Genomic DNA, 26,332 nt, shown 5'->3' with positions numbered 1-26,332 from the left:
TTCGGCTTCCAGCAATTGCTGGAAGACGAATTACAGTGTTTTAAAAGTAACTTTAGATCAGTCTTCCGACGGCGCCAAAGGTACTCGCTGTGCGCTGCTATAGCCGTAATTTCTATTACGGTCTACGGTGACGCCGGGTGCGCCCAAGTCTCCTGCGCTGGAATAGCAGTGTTCGTTCCAAAACTAATGTAGAACTGTACAGTCTCTGTAGAATTGTGTATTTTTTTCCTGTTAAACCATACCAGCTGCCTGGCAGTCCTGCTGATTCCTTTGGCTGCAACACCTTAACAAGCATGTGGCTAAACCTATGAGACTTCAGTCAGAGACACCTGATATGCTGCATGCTTGTTCAGGGTCTACAGCTTAACGTACTAGAGGCAATGGATCAGAAGGGCAGCAAGGCAGCCTCCCCATCCCTCTCACTTCAGGTTTCCTTTAAAGGGTATCCGAAGTGAAAATAAACTGATGAGATAAACCATTTGATCTATCCTCCTTCTCCTAAAAATTACTTTTTTAGGTATCTGGCAGTTTTATTTTAGATTTAAATCTAGATTTTACGCTTTTACTGTTTCATTGTCTCTGCTCAATGACACATTCATTGAAGTATGCCAGAGATCAAATCTATGAATTAATGACCCTTTTTATCTCTTTCCTGCTCTCAGAATCCATTTACTTACAGGAAAGTGTTTTATGGCTGTAATTATTTATCAGTGAGGGTTACGCTATAGTCTGACCCAGTCCGACCTGGTCCTGTCCCAGAGATAAACTGTCACTTGCAAACCTATTGTTTAATTCTTTCAGGCAGAGAAAGGAAAAAAAGGAACACAGCATAGTCAGTTGTGTGCTTGGCACTGTACATACACATGTCTATCTCATCATGTCACATGTCCCCTCGGTTGTCCTTTAAGCCATGGAGAACCCAAATCACCGGGATTTAGTGGTAAGCCTAACGCAAATACCCCAACACTATAAAGTCTGTTCAGAATATTATGTTGATTATGCTACTTAAAAACACAAGGTATAGACTCCGCTTCATGTGAGCAAGAAGGTTCTCCCAAGTAGGAATGAGTGAGAGCGATGTTGCGGAAAGCAACATTGTCCAAGAGTGTGCATTGGGTGAGGGGGAGTGGGAGGCCACAGCCTTCCTTCTGATGTTCTTCATGTGGCTTTCCTTCTTTTTACACTTCCGCCTCCTAAACCGTAACGTCCTCTCTGAAGGTGGAAGTGAGAGCATGGAACATGGCAATGGAAAGCAAGTTAAACCCCGAATATACTCGAAAGGTGTCCACTAATGATACAATATAGATAGACTTCCTAAAATATCCACTCAAAGTGTATTCATTCAGTGTAAACTCCTACTACATAGATTTGGTAAGATTGGACAATCAAGATTGTATCATTACTGGTCACCTTAAGGAAGCATATTTTTAATGCAGCTTAAATGCCCTTTTAATTTCTAAGACTCTATTAGTTCACTTTGCAAATGTAGCGTCTATTTTTCTGTTTCTGTTGTATGTAGCCCTTCACTAACTATCGCCTTTGTTTTCTTGTGATAGGTAACTTTATGTACTTTGTTGGAATTTCTAAGTGGTTTCTCCTGGGTAGTCGCTTGGTGGCAGGTAATAGCAATATTTGAGATGACATTGTAGATCTTTGACTAAAAGTTAAACTACATACCGTACACACTTTAGATTTCTCTCTGCCAAAACAATTCCTTACACTCCTTAAATGGTCAGAAACCCAAAGTGTGTACAGGTGTTCCCTGATGTTACCAGCCTCCCTTTTAGCAATGTAACAGGTTGGATCACTTTGCCCCAATTTTCTTCATTGCCTGCTAAAATTTTAAAGGAGGATCCCGCAGTGTGGTACGGTTCACATCTTTACCCTAACCTTTGCATTGGACTGCACATGTTGCTTGACCTGGAGCCGAGCAACATTACTTTATAGCTCAAATTTTAAAACTGCCATCCAAGATGTCTAAGTGGAAACAAGGTCTAACAGTCTCCTAGTGGCTATCGCTGCTGGGAGACGGAGCGGCGTGCGCAATCTCCTGTGACACACGCCCCTAGGACTTTACTCCAATCGGCGTTAGGCAGTCCTGGGGTTGTTTAGAGGTTAAAGTCAAATTTATGTGACATTCATATGTAAAATACAGACAACTTTTACTATTCTAAAGGCCATAGATGCATAGATTTCACCCCAATGTGGCAAAGAGATCAATCCATCTTTGATTTCAATCTTATCAGAGAGGTAGCGATATACACACACACACACACACACACACACACACACACACACACACACACACACACACACACACACACACACACACACACACACACACACACACACACACACACACACACACACACACACACACACACACACACACACACACACACACACACACACACACACACACACACACACACACACACACACACACACACACACACACACACACACACACACACACACACACACACACACACACACACACACACACACACTTTCTGTTTTCAAATCTAGCCAACTGCAGTGCTGCACTGTTCAATTTATTGCAATGCTATGGACCATAGATCTACCACTGCTCCCCGCTGTGTCCAATCGACCGAAACTTACTGTCTGATCCTACCATAATTTTGTTATGAAACATTAAAATGATGATCAATGTGGCTCATTGTGTCACAGATAACTAGCAGATTCAATTGTATTGATTGAATCTGCCAGTAAAAAATCGATGGGTTTTTGGCTTACTTTAGGGGCCCGTGTCTATTGTTCTTTCATGCTTTCTGTGCACAGACATTTTCCAGTGTACAATACAATTGGGCTGAAGGGAGGTGTCAATAGGCAGGGTCAAAAAAGCAAGTTAACCCTTAATCTACATACAGGTAATTGCTACCTTGAGTTTTTTTTCCCCTTTTTCAGCAACCACTGGTTGCAAGTGTGACTTTCAAACTATGAGCGCCAGCGGCCGGCGCCAGCATAGGCGGTTATAGGAATTACGGCTGTAGTGGTTCTCATTGAGTAATTTGGGCGCAGTCAAAAGACTGAGCACAAATTAGTGTAAAAACACAGTAATTTGGCCACAATCGATAGCTGGAAGCTGAATTACATGTTTCCACCACTATCCATGGCGGCCTGGAGGGGAAATATTAATTAAAGCCGCCAGGACTTGTGCAGGAGCAGGGTGAGATGTTTACAGGCGTTACCCTGCTCCCAAATCTCAAGCGGCCGATTCCTAGGTATGCTTCAAACTATGTCTGTCTCAACTTCATGCTCAGAACAGAATGCCTCACAATTGACTATCGAAGGTAGACTTTCATAAGATAGGAATGCTTCTTTTCCAGTTAGAATGTTCAGATATTCAGTTTGATGACAGTGTTGTTTAAAGAATGATGATATCTTTGGAGCAAATTACAATTCCAGTAAATCCATCTTCTATGTTCATAATAAAATCATGCGCCCTTACCTTGGACATCCAAGTTGATACAACAGTATTATTCTTAACGGGGGCTTTTTCTAGCCTCTTGAAGCCTGTGTGTCCCTTGCCGCAGTTCCACTCTGCTGCAGTCTACTGTCCCTGGCTTTTGTGCATGCGTGCCTTGTGTGATCACACTCCTTTGGCCGGGAGCGTTCTGTGCTTTTGCAGTAGCACTATGCAGTGTGCAAGCACACACCGCTCCAGGTGCACCCATGCATAGAAGCCGGCAACCCAGCGGGTCGCGATCATTATGGAAGACAGCAGCAAAGCGGAGCTGCGACGAGGGACATGCATACTTTCAGGTAAGTAAAACAATATTGTTGTCACCTCGGATCTCCTTTAATTTGTATTTCTGGGTGCACCCTGTTTCTACTTTAGACCCATTAGTAAACACAGAGGAGACAACTCTAGCAGGAAGAAAGATCTGCACAGCAACAATACAGGCATCAGGCCAATCTCACTTCAGGCTTGCATACAGTTCCATAAAGTAACAGCAGTGGATGTGGATTGTTCTATTGCACTCCACAGCACAAGCTGTATTTTTTGTTCTACTCAGCAACTACAGGCTGATCCTGTCTTTTTTGTTTTTGTAAGTTAAGTACCTTCTGTCTCTTAAAAGCAGGTTGCCCAGTCTACAGTAACACTCCGCTTGTTTTTTGTCCTAACTAATAAGAAATCAATCTGTTTAACCTTACTGCTCCGCTGATGTTACAACTTTCTTAAGGCTCATACACACGGGGTACGGCCGTCGCCGCAACCACGTGGCACGCGCGTGTTGCGGCGACGGTTCGTCCGTGTGTATGACGCGCGCGCCCCGAACCGTCGCCCGTCGGAGCTGTCGCCAGGCGATTGACATGTTCAATCGCCGGCTACAGCCGTCGCCGCAACATCGCCGGAACTGTCGCTAGCCCCGCATGTGTATGCGGGCTAGCGACAGCTACGCACACACAGTACACGGAGCATCCGGCGGGGGGGAGGAACCTCGGCGACAGCTCCCGCCGCATTGCTAATCCCTCTGCTGCCGTGTGTATGCAGAGGGACTTGGCGACGAGCTGTCTCCGAACTGTCGCGCACACGCTCCCGGGTGCAGCGACAGCTACAATTGTCCCCCCGTGAGTACTTAGCTTTAGAGAACCCAAGGCTGCCGGGAACACAGAAGAGTCACACAGTCTATATGTGCAAAGTATCCCAACAGACTCAAAGTTGTAGTTAAAAGTGTTTGTGTCTGAATTTATGTTTGGGTGGATTTGGCCCTGAAATCACAGAGCATCCTGTATAGAATTTGTAATGTGCCAAATCAGTTTTTTGCTTTCTTTTTAGATCTTCTTTCCTTAAATTAAGTGATTTTTAATTAATCACTTAATATGTGCATATGAAGTGTTCATGTAATTACTAGTATGTACATTATTTTCGGGACAGGAAAATATTGATTTGGCACTTAAACCTTTATACCGTAAACTCCCGGGTTTTGTGTGTCCCTCCTCCATTTTTTTTATTTTCTTATACAGATATTAGGATTGTAGAAATAGTTGTGTTCTTTGTCATGTTGTGTCAAATATTTACACAGTACTGTTTAGTGAAACTTTTTTCTTGTGTTTTTGTTTGTTTGTTTAGGTATAGGTGCTGGAGCTGGGGCTTCTATATTTGGCTATTTGACTCGACATTCTAGTCATGAAGATCGTGCCCCTGTCTTTGCCATGGCAATGTCATGTAGACAAGCAGGACTTTTGATAGGTGAGTTGCTTTATTTGTGATAGAAAAAGTCTAAATGTGGAAGTCTGTCTTGCAATGTCAAATTCAAATAAAGCCATATCTAGTAAACAAAAATGAATTGTAGTGAGTGAGCAAACAAGTTCACCAACTGAATTAATAGTATCGACCAATATGTAGAGAAAAAGTGCAATCATTTGGGTAACTTGGATGCTTTCACATTGTTGTCTTGTTAGCTGTTTTATTACAACTTAGAGGTATTGCTTCAGATTAGTGTCATACTGGAGGTCAAAGCTTTATTGAGGACTAAGTTTCTGTTAGATATTAATCTTCAGAAGCCTCCTTCCTCAGGGTAGCACCTATGTTCTTATGTGCAAAAATACAGAAGACGGAAAGGCCCATATAGCCTGGTCTTAAATTGTACGTTGTAGAATATGTGGGGCTTGCAGATCACTCCTCTGGACATTCTAAGAGGTCAGCCATGCTACTGTTAGATGTTCTTATATTGTTTCATTTGATGTTTCAGGTCCTGCATTTAATATCTTCTTAAGATACTGCACCTTCCAGCTTGGACCATTCCATGTTGACAAGTTCTCTGCACCTGGAGTAAGTACAAAAGGCTATACCATTTTATTCTGTCACATTCAACCTATACTCTTCATATTTCTGTTGACCTAAATAAAACTGCTGTGCAAGTTCTCATTCCAATTCCTAAGTGCACGGTTTACAGTGATTACTGGTTCTATACACTCTGCCCTTTTTATTTACTGTGTGGGAAGAATGTATTACTGGCACCAAAATGCGGCTTGGGAGGTGACAATAGCATCCGCCAGGCAGTGGCGCAGCTAAGGAGCTGTGAGCCCTGATGCAAGTTTTACAATGGGGCCCCCCAAGCACTCTATACATAGCAATTGATACGGCGCACCAAAATTTGACTGTGTCAGAGGTGCAAGAAGGGAATGGGGAACAGTTTGTTAAAGGGAAGGTTCAGGGACAGTTGAAAAAAAATAAAAATCCGAATCCACTTACCTGGGGCTTCCTCCAGCCCGTGGCAGGCAGGAGGTGCCCTCGGCGCCGCTCCGCAGGCTCCCGGTGGTCTCCGGTGGCCGACCCGTCCTGGCCAGGCCGGCGGCCAGGTCGGGCCTCTTCTGCGCTCCATTGTGCGTTCCACGCCGGCGCTGACGTCATCGGACGTCCTCCGGGCTGTACTGCGCTGAGCCTGCGCAGTACAGCCCGGAGGACCGTCCGATGACGTCAGCGCGCCGGCGTGGAACGCACAATGGAGCGCAGAAGAGGCCCGACCTGGCCAGGTCGGGTCGGCCACCGGAGACCACCGGGAGCCTGCGGAGCGGCGCCGAGGGCACCTCCTGCCTGCCACGGGCTGGAGAAAGCCCCAGGTAAGTGGATTCGGATTTTTATTTTTTTTCAACTGTCCCCGAACCTTCCCTTTAAAGATTACCACTATTCAAACTTTCTATAGAAATGATTATTATGAGCGAAGGACCAATAGAGAGCTAATACTGTAGTTGAGGGAGGGCCCTTCGGGGCTCCTCTGGCCCAAGGGCCCTGATGCGGTCACAACCTCTGCAACCCCTGTTGCTACGCCCCTGCCAGGGTCACAGGCAATGTGCTCCTTTCAATCGTCATTCAGTGGTAAAGAAGTGGAAAAAGCCATAATTTGAAGGTAAAATCAGAGTCTGGTGTTTTCAGTCAATGCAATGATCTGGTCTGAGTGAGAGACGGTTTTATTTATAAAACAGGGATCCAGCAAAGCCTGATCACTCATACGATACATTTCTGGATGTGAATCATGGCTCAAAGGAGGTGTCTGAGAACCTCGGAAGTTATTGATGCCCATAAAGTTGATATAGATTACAAGATCATCTCCTCCAGACAACCTTCAGATTGTGTACAAATTCAGGAAAAGTACAACCATTGTTACCCTACCCAGCAGAGGTTGACTATCAAATATATTAGTATCTTTGAATTTCCTGCTGAGGTGTGGGTCCAGATCAAAGGATGAAGCTCTAGAAGGGAACTGAAAAAGATGACATGCCTATGCTAAGGGGTCTACTGCCCCTCAAACTAACTTTCATGCATTAACAGATATGCCTCCCATGAATCAAACAATACAGACACCTTCCCATGTTGCTATAGACCGTGGGCATGTGATATACTAGGAGTCTTATGTAGAATACATTGCCAGTATTTGGAGACTCAAAGATAATATAATTAAGGGGCCCTGAGGAGTCCCACTGAATTGCTCAGAATTCGTTAAGGTACAAATAGACAAACTTTTAACATCCAAAACTACCGCTTGTAATAGTTTCAGCTGAGTTTGACATCTGTGCAGCCATCCCTGTCTTAATCTGAATGCAAGCAATTGGCCGAGTCAGATATCTACAGCCTATTGCTTTGTTCCATGCACCTCCTGTCTCTTCTTTCCCACTTCTGTCCATAGAATAGTACATGCTGCTTTGCCAATGTGCATATCAGTGCCAAGCAACAAACTGTCAGTTGAAACTGAAAGTATCACAAACAATTGTTTCAGACTACAGAATCTGCATCTGTACCTGGATTTAGGCTGCATGTGCTTTCTAGACTTTATGCTGTTACGGAGAATTTCAAGGATTCTCATTGTTTTTTAATTATCATTTCAGATTTTTATGTGTGTTCTATGGACTCTGATACAATTCATGGTCATGTTCATGTTTTATGATGGTCCACTGAATGGTGTAAAGTCGAAAAACGAAGAACAGGAGCCTCTTCTAAAGGACGCTGATCTGCCAAGTTCGTTGTATGGCTCTGTAAACTCCCCTGATCTGAAAGATCTCTCTGCTATGGAGAATGCAACCTGCAGCTCATCCTGTCCAACCACCAGTGATCACCTTTACTCACAGAATGATGATCGGGATGGAAACTTGCCAAGTGTTAAACCAGTGATTGGTGAGAATACATCTGGATTTCATATAGCAACGTTTCTTCTATTGATGTAATTGTAATTAGCATTTCAAAATAAGTAATGTGAATAATAAAGTGTTTGTCATAACGTCATTTGGAAAGGTGGACAGGTAAGATGCATCTCTGCTACTTTGCCAAAGTGAATCCAGTATTGCCAAAGGGAATTGAACACCTATAGCAAGACCACAAAACTGTTCTATGTGGCACAACAGAAAATTCAAGTTTTGTAAAAAAAAAAAAAAAACTATTCTGCAGGCTGTATAGCCTCACCTGAGGTATGGAGCCCCGATCACTGCTGGTCAGCTGGACCCGTGCGTATGAGGTTTTTACAAGTTCTGTTGTTTTGAGGCTGTCCAGAAACTCCCACCTTGCTGCTGGAGTGATTAGCATCACAGGACACAGGACAAGAAGCTTTGTTATTGATTTTCAATATCTTTTCGTTTGGTTGTCTAAAACTACATTTTGCCTGTTCATCATTGGCATAAAAATACAAACATCAACTGCACTAAAATGCCAAAAATAAGGCCAAAACCCACCCCAAGCACATGCATGAACAATGGTTGGTTTAGGGTAGAGCATTCTACTGATACTTTTTTTTCGGTACCCTGAAAAAATTGAACTAGTACATATTCTATATGATAAAATCTGTGAAAATTAAGGTGTGCTCATGTGCTAGGCTAAAATAAAAAAAAATAAAAAAAAAGCCATGCTTTGAAAACACACTCCTAATTATTCACCCTCTTTGCTGATGAAAGGCATGGTTTATCTCTTGGTAATTAGCGCAATAAAACAATTAGAGGTTACTGAACTTTCTGCGGATGGGGACGGTCGGCAGGTCTGCTCAAACAGGCCAATTTAACAACTTTGAATGTAAAATACAAGGTAAAATTAAAGTTTATTTTAATAATGAAACAGATAGTCGGCATACATTTTTCATGTGCTATAGAAATGTCCTGAGTGAAAAAAAGGTGCTCGGTTCACTTTAAGGAAAGGGAGGTGCTGAAGGGAGTGTGGCTAGAAAACAGCAAAAATCTATTAACCCTTTGCACTCTCGCATGCAAATGTTCAAACAGATGCATTCACAGATTCACTCATCCAGGCACAACTGTTATCCCTACAGCTAAGTTAAAAGCCGGGGTTTTAGTTCACAGAAGAATGCATTCTTATGCTTAGTCACCTATACTGCGCAGAAGTACCCAGATAAACATAGGTGTCCTAACTCTGGCCCTGTAACATGCATAGTGCAGACATGCAAACACATTCATTGCATCAAACCTATGAGTGGATTAAGAGCACACATCCTGACGTCCTCTCCTGGGACAGACCGTGCATCTTACCAATCGCACAAGGGAGCTAACGTTATGTGTCCATGTGCACCATGCACATACACCAGCATAAGCTGTGTGCATACTGACAAACATACAGGGGAAGGGGGGAGTGCACCGAATTAGACCCTAGCCACAGGGGTCAGTAACAAGAAAAAAATATATATCCAGGCACATCGCCTCTAGTTAGGACATTAAATAAACTATTACGTTTTTGTGCCTATTTGTGCGATTGGTAAGATGGCACTGTCTGTCCCAGGAGAATACGTCAGGATGTGTGCTCCTAATCCATTCATAGGTTTGATGCAATGAATGTGTTTGCATGTCTGCACTATGCATGTTACAGGGCCAGAGTTAGGACACCTATGTTTACCTGGGTACTTCTGCGCAGTATAGGACTCGTTGTGGACCTACTATGGACCTCTGAAGGACTTGTTGTTCTCTTACATATCGTGGCTTTTGGATTGGCCTCGATTTGTTCATTCTGTGGCTGTGGACCACACGTTGCGTTTTTTACTATTTTGCGTCGCTGTTCCCTGGCTCTGGATATTATGGACTTACTTTTGGACAAGCCATCACAATACAAGGGCTTTGGCCCCTTCAAATTAATGTGTATGATCATGCATGTGTTGTTATATGTCCCTCTTTTTCTTTGGTGGTCTGTCGTTCACTCAGCTATTGTGGGTGTGCGGCATGCCACTGGCCCTTTAAGACTATCTGGGCATTTTATGCAATATATATGAGTTGTCCTTAGATGTATTGCATTTAGCAGCATTTATTATCTTCTTTGCAGAAGTTAGTGCAGTGTTGATTTCAGATATGGCAGCGTGCATAGTAGCGTATTATTTTCTTGTCTAGTACCTATTCGCTCAGTATATACTTCTGACTTCCTGTTTGCGCTCCAGCGTGGTCCTCTTGCACCTTCCTGGCCTCCGTCTGGCGATCTGCCCTACTGACGTCACGTGTGACGCTGCGTCTGGCGCGCACACGTGACTGTCCTTCGTCCAATATTTAAACTGCCGTCTGACGCCAGTTTAGTGTCCCCCTCGCTCTGTGAAAAAGCGGCGTGACGGCCGCGATACTGGTGGAGAAGTCCACCGAGGGCTCCCCTTTCCGGCATACCCCCGACCAGGCATCTCTGACCGCCTAAGTATACCTCTCGTGCACGTTCCTCTGTAGTTGCGCACTTTCATGCTGTTCCCCTCAAACTATGCACGTTGCTGTTAGCACTTTATTTACTATTATATAGACGTCCTGTGGTTGTTATATTATGCACTTTTTTGTATATGATGCACTTTTTTTTTATATTTTTCATTATTATCACTATTGCTTTTAGAGGTTATTGAACCCGGGTTCATACAGTGAGTGGATGCTCTTTTTGAGCACCCTCACTGTTTCTATGGTACATACTATATATAGATCTATATTGTTGATGCCTCTATATATTATATGATATTATATTGATATACATTATATTTATTAGGAGGGTATGCCGTGTTCTTTTTAATGTTTTTATGCTTTTCTTATTGGAACGTTATTGATTGAATAAAATTGTCATGAATTATTTACATATAAACTAGTGTGGTGCTGTTTCTATGAGCTATTTTTTTCTATGTTCAATTGTATATTCTGCTGTAGTAGAGGGAAGTGTATCTACAGGACTCTGTCCTGATCTGTTGTCCATCGGAGCGAGTTCTCATTCCTTTAGGTGACAACCTTTGTGTGTATGTATGCACCTTTAAATCGGACCTGAAGATATTTGGTTTCACTTTACCTGGGGCTTCTGACAGTCCGCTGCATTCGACCTGTGCCCGCGAAGTTACCAAATGTTCCCCTGCTGCGGCTCACTATCGCTTCTGCCAGTCAATGACCGCTGCACCCGCACATCCTCGTTCACGCTCCCGTCGTCCGGGGAGCAGTGCGTAATACCCTATTAGTGCAGTGCTTGGGCATGGCAATTTTACTGCTGCTTTGTACATCAGGTCCATAAAGAAAAAACATTGATGCTGATAAATAAGATTTCTATCAGAATAACATGCAGCATTCTGTGTGGTATCGGTAGGCCTGGGCTTACTTTACAGGAACCCATAGACACAGATGTCCTGGCACCCTAGAGTTCTCTCTCCATGAACCTACAAATCTCCTGTGCTGGCTGGCCCCGCTGTCATTTCTCTTACTTCTCTTGCCCATCATGGGTTGGTACAAGTGCCCCTTAGCATTAGGTAGCCACAGGTAAATTCAGTATTCAGTACCTAGAGGTGCCCCTGACTGGAAATCTCATCAGTGGAATGCCGAGAGCCGGGTAAATAACCTCTCCTTTACACTCAGGGGAGCAAGCCACCTTTCCTTCATCAGGTGCCTGTAGGCATGTGCCTACAATGCCTTATAGTAAATCTGGCCCTGGATATTGGCCAATGTGTGCGCTAATGGTTGCCATGTAGACATTCTGTATGTCTGTGAAGTGTATGCTCCACTGTATGTGTTGCAATGATAATATGGGATGCAAATCTTCAGCACTCTTGCAATCATATTTTACAGGTTGTGCAATGCAACATGTATAGTGTGAAAGTACCCTAAAGAGCATAAATCATTGACCACTATTTTCATCTCACAATTCGTATAGTAAAAGCCTCATTTTGTATGGTGAAGGGGCTATATTGCAGTGCTTGTACTACTGATCCTATTATTCCACTTTAGGAATTGATTACTGTCTGTTGTATTTGTTTTGTTACTTTGACATTTTCTATGGTTGTCCCATCAAACTACAACTCATTCATCCCAAAACACAGTGACCATGATTGCAATCTTTCATTTGTGAATTTACTATAGGATTTATTTTACCAACATTTCTTATTGCAGGACTGTTGCGGGAGGAGATTGTAGTGCTTTTGGCAGCTCAGTTTGTGACATTCTTTAATCAGACCGCACTGGAGGTGAGTATGGATTTGTTTATATATAGTGAGGGAAAGAGGTATTTGATCTCCTGCTGATTTTGCTTGTTTGTCCTATGGCCAAGAAATGGCCAGTCTATAATTGTAATGGTGCGTTTATTGTAGCTATGAGACAATAACAGCAAGAGAACCCTCAAAAACCCAGTGACCCAAAGTCAGCTTGTGCATTGTAATGAGTGAAATAAGTATTTGATTTCCTATCAAAAGATGACTTAGTACTTGGTGGTAAAACCCTTGTTGGCAATCACTTGGGTCAGACATTTCTTTTGTAGTTGGCCACCAGGTCTGCACACACCTCAGGAAGGATTTGAGCGCACTCCTCTCTGCAGATCCTCTTTAACTTAGAAAGGTTTTGAGGCTGGTGTGTAGCAACCTGAACCTTCAGCTCCCTCCATAGATTTTCTATTGGATTAAGATCTGGTGACTGGCTAGGCCACTTCAGGACCTTCATGTGCATCTTCTCGAGCCACTCCTTTTTTTGTCATGGCCTTGTTCATGGAATACCCATCAATGACTGATTTTTCAATGTCCTGGCTGAGGGAAGAAGGTGCTCACCCAAGATTTGAGGGTACATGGCTCCGTCCGTTGTCCTTTTGATGTGGAGAAGGTGTTCTTTTCCCTTAGCAGAACCTCCATTCCAAGCATAATGTGTCCAACTCCATGTTTGACAGAGGAGATAGTGTCTTTGGGGTCATAGGCACCATTCTTCCTCCTTCAAACATTGTGAGTTGAGTTGATGCCTAAGATCCTTGTGCAAGTCTAGCCTTGTGCAGGTCTACAATCTTGTACCTGGCATCCTTGGACCTTGGACGGCTCTTTGGTCGACCCTTTGGTCGGCTCTTTGGTCTTGGTCATGGTGGCTAGTTTTGAATCTGATTGATTGCTTCTGTAGACAGGTGTCTTTTATACAGGTCCTGTAACAAGCTGGGATTAGGAGCACTCCCTTACACCAAGTGCTCCTAATGGTAACTTGGCTGGTTACCTGCATACAGTGAAGAGATCTGGGAGCCTGAATTTGTGCTGGTTGTAGGGTATCAAATACTTATTTTGCTTGTTACAATGCACATCGAGCTCTGACTTTTAGGCACTTGATTTTTTGAGGGTTCTTTTGTTATCTTTCTCTCTCACAGCTACAATAAACCTGCCATTACAATTACAGACTGGTCATTTCTAGGGCAAACGAGCACAATCAGTTTGGATCAAATACTACATTCCCTCACAGTACATAAATACTTCAGTTTAATGTACAGAGAAACTGAGTGTAATCTCTTTCTATATTCTCCTGCAGACATTGGTCACTCCGCTAGCCCAAATGTATCTTGGATTCCAGGACCTGCAGAACTCGCTGCTGTATTTTCTTTGTGGAGTGGAGGTGTGTAATGTAGGCATCAGGTGCTGTCATCATAGGTAATTAGTACTGAGTGGGAGGAAATACAAGAGATAGTTTAGATAATGTCATCACAAGCATGTGCTTGTTGTAAACTGATGTCATCTGATGAGTAATGAGCCTGAAGTAATTGTATCTTGTGACTGCATCATGGGTTACAGTAGATAATTAACTGGCATGCACACAATATAGGGAGCAATTTACAAAATGCATATATGAATAGAGTGATTATGGAATAGAGAAATCTAAAAATCCCACGATATCCGTACACTGTGAACTGCAGATCACTGCCAGCATTTAAATAACTAATGCTTCATTTTTGTACCTTAACAAAGTTTACCTTCCACATAGTATCAAACAAATCAGCATCACTTGTTACGCTCTTTGGATTTTTGGACTTGTACCCATCCAAATGCAACTTAAAGCATAACCCCGCTTGGGAAAAAAGTCATCTACCGTATTTGTATTCCAAAAACATGTGCCCATGCATCATATCATGAAACGGCACATTGAAAGATAAAATGGGGACGCAAAAAATATACATTTGTACTTGTTCTGTCCATCAACAGCGTACAGTTCCCTTTTCTGCAAGGAAACCTCATTCAGCATGCTTAGAAAAGCAAAGCTGTCTGACTCTGCAGACAGAACCAAAAAGGTAATTTTTAATAGCATTACATTTCGATAGGTGTGTGTGGTGATAATACACAGTGGAAAAAAGGAATCAACAGTTTCTTAAAGGTGCATGCTATGCTGTAAGTCACTCTTACTGTGCCATGGTCCCTGACATAGAGACTCTCGTCCACCTTCTTGTAATTTTCTCAGTGGTACAAATTTACTGTGGAACGATTTCCAACAAACTAGAAAACCCTCCACCAAATATACAATATTTAGGAATTAATAGATTATGCTAGTTCCACTATAGTAACTGCTGTATTATGCTGACATGGTTTTAAAGGACAACTGTAGTAAGAGGTACGTATGTGGAGGCTGCCATATTGATTTCCTTTTAAGCAATACCAGTTGCCTGGCAGCCCTGCTGATCCTCTGCTCCTAACACATTTAGCCATAGCCCCTGAACATACATGCAGCAGATCAGGTGTTTCTGACATTGTCAGATCTGCCATTAGCTGCATGCTTGTTTCTGGTGTTATTCAGACACTACTGCAGCCAAATAGATCAGCAGGGCTGCCAGGCTACTGGTATTGTTTAAAAGGAAATAAATATGGCAGCCGCCACACCTCTCGCTACAGTTGTCCTTTTAAAGTCAAGTGGCTTGATAAAAGGTCATGGAAGACTAGGTATATCTTGATGGTATGCCGGGGTATTTGTCATCAAATAACAATTAGGGAGTGTTGTCCTTTGGAGTACACTGGTCAGTAGCAGGTAGATATCCCTAAGTGTATTATGTGGTAAATTAACTTTGGGGCAGAACTGTACGTTTTTCAGCAACGCTTACCATTCTGTAACATTGATGTGTTTCTGAAATTGCCACAATAGTGGACAGAAGCACACTAGTGTTTTAGGCCCTAATGACTTAATAGTTGCAGAAACTGTTCTTACTGTTTTTGTGATGAAAAATCGGACAGTCTGTGAACTCCTTGGACTAAAGAGTTTATGGGGTCTGTTCACTCAGACCTCTGCTGGAGGAGAATTAGCCATTCATCCGTGCCTATTATCCTCTATGGCACACTACAGCACACACTGATTGCAAAAAGTGATGTAAATTCCTTGCATTCCTTAGGTTCTGAAGGTTCTAGATATAACGCGTGATAACATGTGAAATGCTTTGCTCAATGGAACAGGCTTATGATATTGTGAAATGTGGAAATCTATATTAGCGGTGGAAAAAAGTGATAAAAAGAATGAGATAACGTGTGGTCTATGGTTTGGTTTCTGTTACATGGACAGTGGTATATAGGCTATTCATTCTTTATTCACTGAATAATGTTTCATCTGTGATTCTAGTGTTGCATGTCTAAAGCATATAATAAAATATTTAGAAAGAAAGAATTTATTGAAAATCTCCAAACTAACCAAAAGGTATTTCTTTCGAGTTACCTCAGCTATGTCTCCTGCAGTCATTGCAGCCTTATGTTGAATAGTGTCCTGAAGATGGATCAGGGAACCTCATAGCAATGTCTCCTGACGAACGAGGTTCCCCGATCCATCTTCCTACCAGCAGGAACATGTGATGGCACACAAATAGCTCGAACAGGAGGTCAAACAATCGCAGTACTTTGCGTGGGAGTCTTCTGGGATCTTAAAGATCGAATCCATCGTGACAGTCGTTATTACCGCACATTGAAAAATGTAATTCATGTAATTGCATGCACATTGCCAAGCCCTGAGATCACGGAAACCATTGCTAGTCACTCAAAAGATCGCCGGCCGGAAAAATTGCCAGTCAGAAAAATCGGCGTGAAAATGTTTTGCGGGCACGGACCTTTAGAGTGTACCTGGGGGATGAACCTCTGGTTAAAAAAACCACATACTTATCTAAGAAGAGCGAAGCCTCTGGATCCTGTAAAGCAGTGTTCCCGAACCCTGTCCTAAAGGCCCCCACCAACAGTGCATGTTTTCTGGAAATTCACAGAGGTAGTTAATCAGCTCTGCTGAGGCACTAATTACCCCATGCTTACTACAAGAAAATTTATGCGTGCTCAACACCAAGCTTAACCCTTACAAGTCTGGCTGTGCAAATCTGGCTAAATTGGCTTATCATGAGGCATTGCTCATGCAAAAATGCATCCGCTCCCGCATGCCAAGCTTTGCAGGGTCAAAAACTAATACCGCGAAGCGGTTGCCCTGCGGGAATTAGTTCATGCTACATAGCACTATCCAGGAGCGCCACGGGGAGGCTTCCCAATGCCCCCATACAACCGGGGGGACTGCGGGGCCCCAGGCTCTCTCACTGCCTAGGGACCACAGTGTTACCCCGGAGGGGGAGGCTGGGTGGAGCGGACGACTCCCCCAAGCGTGGCCAGCGCCGGGGGGGGGGGGGGCCATCCGTACCCACCTCCCAAAAATTAAAAACAGGGGGCAATGGGAAGCCTCCTCGTGGCGCCCCTGGATAGTGCTATGTAGCATGAACTAATTCCCGCAGGGCAACCGTTTTGCGGTTTTTGGTTTTTGACCCTGCATATTTAGGCATGCGAAAGCAAATGCATATTTGCATGAGCAATGTCTCGTGATTAGCCAATAGGCCAAATTTGCAAAGCCAGATTTGTCAGGTTCACTTGGTTGATGCACACATTTTCTCTCTGTTGTAATTAGCATTGCATTTTCTTTTCTTTGGAGGCAAGTGGTGAATGGCTTGTTTTAGGAGGTGAGAGCCCTGGAGCAGGCTATTTGTGCCTGTCCTCCCCTTATGTGTCGCGCACAGGTCATGCGCATATAGCAGAACTTAATGGACGTTAAGGTAAGTGCCTGTTTTTAATCTTGGGAGGTGTGTGCGGGCGGCTCTTCCCGGCGCTGGCCACGCTGGGGAGATCGCCTGCACCCCCCAGCCTCCACCTCTGAGGTGCTGCTGTGTGGGTTCCAGGTGGTGAGAGAGCCTGGGACCCCCGCGGCCCCCCGGTTGTATGGGGGCAATGGGAAGCCTCCTCGTGGCGCCCCTTGATGGTGCTATGTAGCATGAACTAATTCCCGCAGGGCAATCGTTTTGCGGTTTTTGGTTTTTGACCCTGCATATTTAGGCATGCGAAAGCAAATGCATATTTGCATGAGCAATGTCTCGTGATTAGCCAATAGGCCAAATTTGCAAAGCCAGATTTGTCAGGTTCACTTGGTTGATGCACACATTTTCTCTCTGTTGTAATTAGCACTAATTACCCCACCTGTGAATGTTTGTGGTTTTCTGCAAAACATGTACTGCTGGTGGGCCTTGAGGACCGGGTTAGGGAACACTGCTGTAAAGGCTTTCTACATCATCCTCCAAACCCCCGCTGCCACTTGCGGACCCCCCAAATAAACCCAACAAGAGCTTGTTGGATTGAAGATCCAGGACGCGCTTCACTTCATGCAGCCATGCTTGTGCAGGTGAAGCTCGGCCTCGCTTGTGAATCAAGAGGGGCACAGTCGGGATCTTCCAGAGGGTCCTGGTGAGCAGCACGGAGGAAACCTCTACAGGATCGAGAGGCTTCCATCTTCTTAGGTAAGTATGTGGTTTTTGACTCAAGGTTCGCCTCATGTTCACCTTAAGCCTCAAACACATATACAAGGACTGTCGCCCAGGAGGGATCTAGGTCAAGTATTAGCTAGCATGTGCATGTAGTTCTACAGGCATCTCAGTTGTTGGTGATGTTGCAAATGATAAGCTGGAATTGTTTGATATGTGAGTATTTTTGGAGTGTACTGCGGTTCAGATAGGAGTTGATGACAGTCGTTAGATTATAAAATGATATGTCACAAAAGGTTATTTACATAAGATAAGATAAGATAGGAAGCAATAGTATGAAGTGAAGTACGTGAAATTTAATCTGTTGTCTGTGGTCACATGTAGATAAGGTCAAGGTCCAGCTCTGATACAGGCTTCCAGAGAGGGGATGGGCACCCATTTATATAGAGTATAATCAGCACCTTTATAGTGTTGACAGTTTCAGAATGAAATCCGAATGTTTGTGAAGCTCCTCACCAGAATTTATGTACATAGGGTTTAAAGAAAACTTGTAATAAAAAAAAAAACTCTCTGGGGGATACTTACCTTGGGAGGGGAAGCCTCTGGATCCTAACGAGGCTTCCCCTGTCCTCCAGTGTCCTGGCAATCCAGCGCGGTGACACCCCCCCCCCCCCCCCCCGAACAGCGGTGGGGTAAATATTTACCTACAGCGATCCTGAGCAGGCAACTAGCGGCTCTACATTCGGCTACATGTAAGAAAAAAAAAAATGGCTAAACACCAGTTTTAAAATGTATAGTTCGTGTTTGTTTGTATCACTTTCATATTACCAAAGACAAGTTAATCTAAAAGTTTTATACATACCTGGGGCTTCCTCCAGCCCCTTCCACACCGATCACTCCCGCGCTGTCTTCCTCCACCTTCTCGTTGTCCCAGTATCGGCCACATCAGTTTAGCCAGTCGGAGCAAGTCGCCACAGCGTGCCCCCCTCCCCCCCCGTCTCCTTCCTACGGCTGGGAGCGTTTTGCGCCTGTGCAGTAGTACTGTGCAGGCGCAAATCTCTCCCGGCTGCAGGAGCGCGGTGGAGCATGCGGCCGCGCCCTGACTGGCCAAACTAACGGGCTTCTACCACGAGGAGGAGGAGGTGTCGGAAGACGGCATGAGAGCGATCCGTGCAGAGGGGGGCTGGAGGAAGCCCCAGGTATGTATAAAACATTTAGATGAACTCGTCTCGGGTTTCCTCTAAGGACAAAAAAAGCTGTGTTTTGGCAGACCTACATAGGATGATAACATTTTAGCACCTTGTAATACATTTTAAACCATGCAGGATGTAACTTGAACTACTGTAAATCTGTCCATTGTGTTAATAATCACATTACTACTTCCTGTATTTTTGTACACTGCAAAATGTTTTTGTTTTTTTAAAATAAGATTCAGGATGACTGTAAGCAGTGAAGGTACATTTTTTTTCCTCATTTACGCATACATACATTGCAATGGCAGTATCCAGCCTGATTGGCAGTTTCCAGCCTGGAGACTTGTGATCATTACATAGATGACATTACTTGTGGACAAATGCAAGTAGGATAACTGTATGGGCAATAAAAAGTATGGAAACAAGTTTTATTGAATATTCTGCTTGACTGTAATTTGGCTTTCTTTACACTGCAAAGTTCTCCCTTAAATGGAACTTAAGTGCGAAAGGGGAAATAAATCAATACATTGCGAAGTGGGAAGTAAAAAAATAGGAGAGATCAAGAAATTATTGATATTCTCCATGTAATTTGTTTATATTGTTTGATCCATTATCAGCCTGCAGGTGATCATTTTTACTAATGACAGACAAGAGAAACTGGACAGCACCAACTGCTATTATTTATAACCACACCCACTAACTAAAAGGTTGTTTTTTTTTTTTTTTTTATAGATATACATATGCATAGAGGGAGATACGTGTTGCTTGGCAATTGGAAACCACTTTTATTTCCCACAATGCAACAAGGCTTGCAGACAGGAAACTGTCAGGACCTAGGTCCTGACATCACACAGAGTGGTTTCATCACAATGTCAGCCATACAGACTCCCCTGATATACTCAAGATATACGGTTAGAAACATTCGTGTAAGTTGCAGGAGTAATGTCTGTTCCATGGTTGTGGTGACAAAGGTGTTTTATTCACAACAGTTATATACAGTGCTGCTCATAATTCTTCAAATGCCTGGCAAATTTTGGCTTAAAATTACTTTTATTCAACCAGCAAGTCCTTTTTTTTTTATGGGAAATGACATAGGTATCTCCCAAAAGATAATAGAACGATGTACAAGAGGCATTATTGTGGGGAAAAAAAATTCTCAGCATTTATTTACATTTGAGAAAAGTGCCCAGTCCAAAATTATTCATAACCTTCACAAACTGTCAGTCTATGGGAAAATCCAAAGTTCTATGCCATTCCAAATAGTCCAAGCTGTTCTAAAGCATCCTAATTACCGTGATTAAACATTGAACAGCTGTTTTAATCAACTCAACAGGTGAAAAACAGCAGCTCTCTGCAGTTGGTTTGTGGACAGTCATGGCTAAGACAAAGGAGCTCAGTGAGGACCTGCAGCTGCGCGTTGTGGCTGCTCACTAGTCAGGAACAGGCTACAAGGCCATTTCTAAATGTTTTAAAGTTCCAGTGGCTACAGTGCAAAGTATTATTAAAAAATACAAGATGTTCCACTCTGTGGAAAATCTCAGAGGATGTGGTCAGAAGTAGTGTTGGGCGAACATCTAGATGTTCGGGTTCGGGCCGAACAGGCCGAACATGGCCGCGATGTTCGGGTGTTCGACCCGAACTCCGAACATAATGGAAGTCAATGGGGACCCGAACTTTTGTGCTTTGTAAAGCCTCCTTATATGCTACATACCCCAAATTTACAGGGTATGTGCACCTTGGGAGTGGGTACAAGAGGAAAAAAAATTTAGCAAAAAGAGCTTATAGTTTTTGAGAAAATCGATTTTAAAGTTTCAAAGGGAAAACTGTCTTTTAAATGCGGGAAATGTCTGTTTTCTTTGCACAGGTAACATGCTTTTTGTCGGCATGCAGTCATAAATGTAATACATATAAGAGGTTCCAGGAAAAGGGACCGGTAATGCTAACCCAGCAGCAGCACACGTGATGGAACAGGAGGAGGGTGGCGCAGGAGGAGAAGGCCACGCTTTGAGACACAACAACCCAGGCCTTGCATGAGGACAAGAAGCGTGCGGATAGCATGCTTTGTACCACCATGCAGTCATAAATGTAATAAAGATAAGTGGTTCAATAAACAGGGACCACGCGGCAACGCTAACCCAGCAGCAGCACACGTGATGGAACAGGAGGAGGCGCAGGAGGAGAAGGCCACGCTTTGTGAGACACAACAACCCAGGCCTTGCATGAGGACAAAAAGCGTGCGGATAGCATGCTTTGTACCGCCATGTAGTCATAAATGTAATAAAGATAAGAGGTTCAATAAACAGGGACCACGCGGCAACGCTAACCCAGCAGCAGCAGCAGCAGCAGCACACGTGATGGAACAGGAGGAGGCGCAGGAGGAGAAGGCCACGCTTTGTGAGACACAACAACCCAGGCCTTGCATGAGGACAAAAAGCGTGCGGATATAGCAGCAATGCTTTTTGCCGCCATGCAGTCATAAATGTAATACAGATGAGAGGTTCAATAAACAGGGACCGGAAACGCTAAACCATCCCAGATGTTCATCGGTCATGTTACTTGGTTGGGGTCCAGGAGTGTTGCGTAGTCGTTTCCAATCCAGGATTGATTCATTTTAATTTGAGTCAGACGGTCTGCATTTTCTGTGGAGAGGCGGATACGCCGATCTGTGATGATGCCTCCGGCAGCACTGAAACAGCGTTCCGACATAACGCTGGCTGCCGGGCAAGCCAGCACCTCTATTGCGTACATTGCCAGTTCGTGCCAGGTGTCTAGCTTCATGCCCGGTTTCAGGTCCAGCGGTGCCAGCCACAAATCCGTCTGTTCCTTTATTCCCCTCCAAATTTCCTCCCCTGTGTGCTGCTTATCCCCAAGGCAGATCAGCTTCAGCAACGCTTGCTGACGCATGCCAACAGCTGTGCTGCACTGCTTCCACGATCCTACTGCTGCTGGTGCTGGGTTAGCATTTCCGGATGAGGTACAGCTTTGAGATGCGTTGGAGGAGAAGGAGTCAGAGAGGTAGGTGCTGCTGTTGTTATCCAGCTGTTTGCGGCGTGGGCAACACCCGCGCCGTAGCAGGTGAGGAATCGCTGCCAGGCTCCACAAGGTTCACCCAGTGCGCGGTAAGGGAGATGTATCGACCCTGGCCGAACGCACTCGTCCAGGTGTCAGTGGTGAGGTGAACCTTGCAGGCAACGGCATTCTTCAAGCTTCGGGTTATTTAGCTGACCACGTGCTCATGCAACTCAGGCACTGCAGAGCGCGCAAAGTGGTAGCGGCTGGGAACCACGTAACGTGGGATGGCCACTGACATCATGCCCTTGAAGCTGTTTGTCTCCACCACTCGATATGGCAGCATTTCGCAGGCCAGAAGCTTGGCTATGCTGGCTGGCTGTTACTGCCACGGCCCGGGGGTCATTTGCTGGCAATTTCCTCTTGTGCTCAAACATCTCAGAAACAGACAACTCAACCGTAGCGCTGCACACCGAAGGGCTGTTGGTTGTTGTGTTTGATGAACACTGGGAGACCTCAAGAGCACTAGTCCGGAAAGTGACAGTGTCAGCATCGTCTGATGTTTGTGAATGTTGTGAACCACGCAATGGCTGGGCTACTGCTGCTGCTGAGGCGGGTCTGGTGGTGAGTCTGGTGAACCCAAGGGAGGCAGTGTTGCTGGTGGTACCCTGTCCTGCCGCGTTTGCCCACAGAGTGGGATGTTTGGATAGAATGTGGCGGCTCATGCTGGTGGTGGAGAGGTTGTTAATACTTTTCCCCCTGCTCAGGCGGGTCTTGCACACCTTGCAAATCGCCATGGTAACATCCTCAGTGCAGTCTTCAAAGAAAGCCCAGACTTTAACTGGCTGAGGACTCGGACCTCGTGCGTGATGTGCTGGTGCTGCTTAACCCACTGCTGGACGCTTGAGAGGTCATCCAAGTAATTATCTGGTCCTGTTCTTTTGGATCTGTGAGGGTTGTTGTCCTGGACAACATGGGCAGTATTGAGTGGGTTTTCTTGGGTGCTCCCCTGTGGCCTGTACGTGAACCGTCAGGGGAAACACCTCTTCCCTTGCCCCTCCCTCTTTCACCGGATTTCTTCCTCATTTCACTTATCCTTAAAGTACACGCTGACTGGCAGCAGTACAGTGGCAGTACAGAAATGCTATACAGTGGTGGGTGAGCGGTGTACCACTATTGTCAGCAGTGACACAGAGCACAATGCTATACAGTGGCGGGTGAGCGGTGTACTACTGTTCCCAGCAGACACAGAGTGGAAGTAAACACAATGCTATATAGTGTGGCTGAGCCGTGTACACAGAGTGGCATTAAACACAATGCTATATAGTCTGCTATATAGTCACCCCGAACAGGGTGATGTTCTGCAGAACCCGAACAGTGGCAAACACTGTTCGCCCAACACTACTGGGAGGGAACGCAGATTTTAGTACCTAAACACACGATACAACATGTTTTCCGGGGTCGGACTCTGAGGCACATACAGATGGTCCCGATCATCATCCTCATCATACAACTCTTCTCCTGAGTCTGACCCACCCACCACCTCTGCCACCCCAACATCCCCAGACACAGACCCCTCATCGTCCTCAACATTAACTTGGGATGCTGGCCTGAGCCAGACCTCCTCCTCCACATCAGGCCCCATCATCTCCTCAATGGCAGCCCTCATTAATCGCTCTGGCGACGGACTGATGGACACAACGTTCTCCTCCGGGGAGGGCTGCTGCTGACCACTGGCTGCTGGGGTGGATGTTATAGCTTGCGTGGGGCGTTGGCTGTTGCTGTTGTTGGGAGTGCTGCTCACAGCGGAGGTCTCTGGGGAACTCATGTTGAGCTCATATAGTGGTTGACGGTGAGTGGAGTATTACTGATCCCAGCAATATACACACTGACTGGCAGAGTACGCAATGCTATATAGTGTGGCTGAGCGAGGTACACAGAGTGGCAGTAAACAGAATGCTATATAGTGTGGCTGAGCGAGCGGTGTACCACTATTCCCAGCAGACACAGAACAGTGAACAGAATGCTATATAGTGTGGCTGAGCGAGCGGTGTACCACTATTCCCAGCAGACACAGAACAGTGAACAGAATGCTATATAGTGTGGATGAGCGAGCGGTGTACCACTATTCCCAGCAGACACAGAACAGTAAACAGAATGCTATATAGTGTGGCTGAGCGAGCGGTGTACCACTATTCCCAGCAGACACAGAACAGTGAACAGAATGCTATATAGTGTGGCTGAGCGAGCGGTGTACCACTATTCCCAGCAGACACAGAACAGTGAACAGAATGCTATATAGTGTGGCTGAGCGAGCGGTGTACTACTGTTCCCAGCAGACACAGAACAGTACACAGAATGCTATATAGTGTGGCTGAACGAGCGGTGTACTACTGTTCCCAGCAGACACAGAACAGTACACAGAATGCTATATAGTGTGGCTGAACGAGCGGTGTACCACTATTCCAAGCAGACACAGAACAGTGAACAGAATGCTATATAGTGTGGCTGAGCGAGCGGTGTACCACTATTCCCAGCAGACACAGAGTGGCAGTAAACAGAATGCTATATAGTGTGGCTGAGCGAGGTACACAGAGTGGCAGTAAACAGAATGCTATATAGTGTGGCTGTGCAAGCGGTGTACTACTATTCCCAGCAGACACAGAGTGGCAGTAAACAGAATGCTATATAGTGTGGCTGAGCGAGGTACACAGAGTGGCAGTAAACAGAATGCTGAGCGAGCGGTGTACTACTATTCCCAGCAGCGACACACAATGACTGGGGGGGACCCTGGCTAGCGTGGCTGGAGCGCGAACTACCCTGCCTGCCTACCCAAAGCTAAACCCACAGACAAATGGCGGAGATATGACGTGGTTCGGGTATTTATTTACCCGAACCACGTGACAGTTCGGCCAATCAGAGCGCGTTCGGGTCCGAACCACGTGACCCGTTCGGCCAATCACAGCGCTAGCCGAACGTTCGGGGAACGTTCGGCCATGCGCTCTTAGTTCGGCCATATGGCCGAACGGTTTGGCCGAGCACCGTCAGGTGTTCGGCCGAACTCGAACATCACCCGAACAGGGTGATGTTCTGCAGAACCCGAACAGTGGCGAACACTGTTCGCCCAACACTAGTCAGAAGCCAAAAGTGACACCTGTGCTGGCCATGAGGATAGCGAGAGAGGTGAAAAATAATCCAAGCATCACCACCAAGGCCATCCTGGTGAATCTGGACTCTGCTAGTGGCAATGTCTCAAGGCAGACAATCCAACGGACACTGCACACTACTGGTTTCCACGGATGCAGACCAAGGAGTACGCCACTTCTCCAGATAAGGCACACAAAAGCTCGCTTGGCCTTTGCAAATGCTCATCAGGACAAAGAAGAAGACTTCTGGTCTTCTGTGTTATGGTCAGATGAAACAAAAATTGAATTGTTTGGTCACAATGATGTTTCCTTCATTTGGCGTAAAAAAGAAGAAGCCTTAAACCCAAAGAACACCATCCCCACTGTCAAACATGGTGGTGGGAACCTAATGCTTTGAGATGTTTTTAGCCAATGAACCAGGGAACCTAATCACAGTAAACGGAACCATGAAAAAAGAGCAATACATGAGGATTCTCAATGACAACATCAGGCAGTCTGCAGAGAAACTTGGCCTTGGGCACTAGTGGACATTTCAGCATGACAATGACCCAAAACAAACAGCAAAAGTAATGAAGAAATGGTTAGCAGACAACAACATTAATGTTTTGGAGTGGTCCAGCCAGTGTCCTGACTTGAATCCAATTGAGAATCTGTGGAGGGAGCTAATGATCAGGGTGATGGCAAGAAGACCCTCCAACCTGAAAGATTTATAGCTCATTGCTAAAGATTGAATGGGCAAAAATACCTGTGGAGACATCCAAAAAGCTGGTCTGCGATTACAGGAAGCTTTTGATTGCTGTAATAGCCAATAAAGGCTTCTCTATTGATTGAGAAGGGTTTGAATAATTTTGGACTGGACACGTTTTGCTCAAATGTAAATAAAAGCTGAGAAATGTGTTTTTTCTCCACAATAATGCCTCTTGTACATCATCTTATTATCTTTTGGGAGACGCCTATAACATTTCCCGTGAAAAAATAAATTGCTGGTTGAATAAAAGTAACTAAGTCTAAATTCACCAGGGGTATGAATAATTATGGGCAGCACTGTA

The 26,332-nt window shown here is 44.9% G+C and overlaps 1 protein-coding gene across 1 annotated transcript in view; it reads left to right on the top strand.

The window, feature by feature from the left end:
- The window catches only part of LOC137570647 (major facilitator superfamily domain-containing protein 8-like), an 80,101-nt gene that overhangs the window by 25,576 nt on the left and 28,193 nt on the right, over nt 1-26,332 (top strand). The window contains exons 4-9 of the mRNA XM_068279346.1: nt 1,557-1,619; nt 5,099-5,218; nt 5,721-5,800; nt 7,855-8,140; nt 12,340-12,413; nt 13,720-13,803. Of these exons, the coding sequence (XP_068135447.1) occupies nt 1,557-1,619; nt 5,099-5,218; nt 5,721-5,800; nt 7,855-8,140; nt 12,340-12,413; nt 13,720-13,803 (707 nt within the window). The remainder of the gene's footprint in view (nt 1-1,556; nt 1,620-5,098; nt 5,219-5,720; nt 5,801-7,854; nt 8,141-12,339; nt 12,414-13,719; nt 13,804-26,332) is intronic.

Source organism: Hyperolius riggenbachi, chromosome 4, assembly GCF_040937935.1.
Source record: "Hyperolius riggenbachi isolate aHypRig1 chromosome 4, aHypRig1.pri, whole genome shotgun sequence".
In the NCBI taxonomy this organism is placed as follows: domain Eukaryota; kingdom Metazoa; phylum Chordata; class Amphibia; order Anura; family Hyperoliidae; genus Hyperolius; species Hyperolius riggenbachi.
Note: the sequence above shows the minus strand (reverse complement) of the source record. Positions and strands in the feature narration are given on the sequence as shown.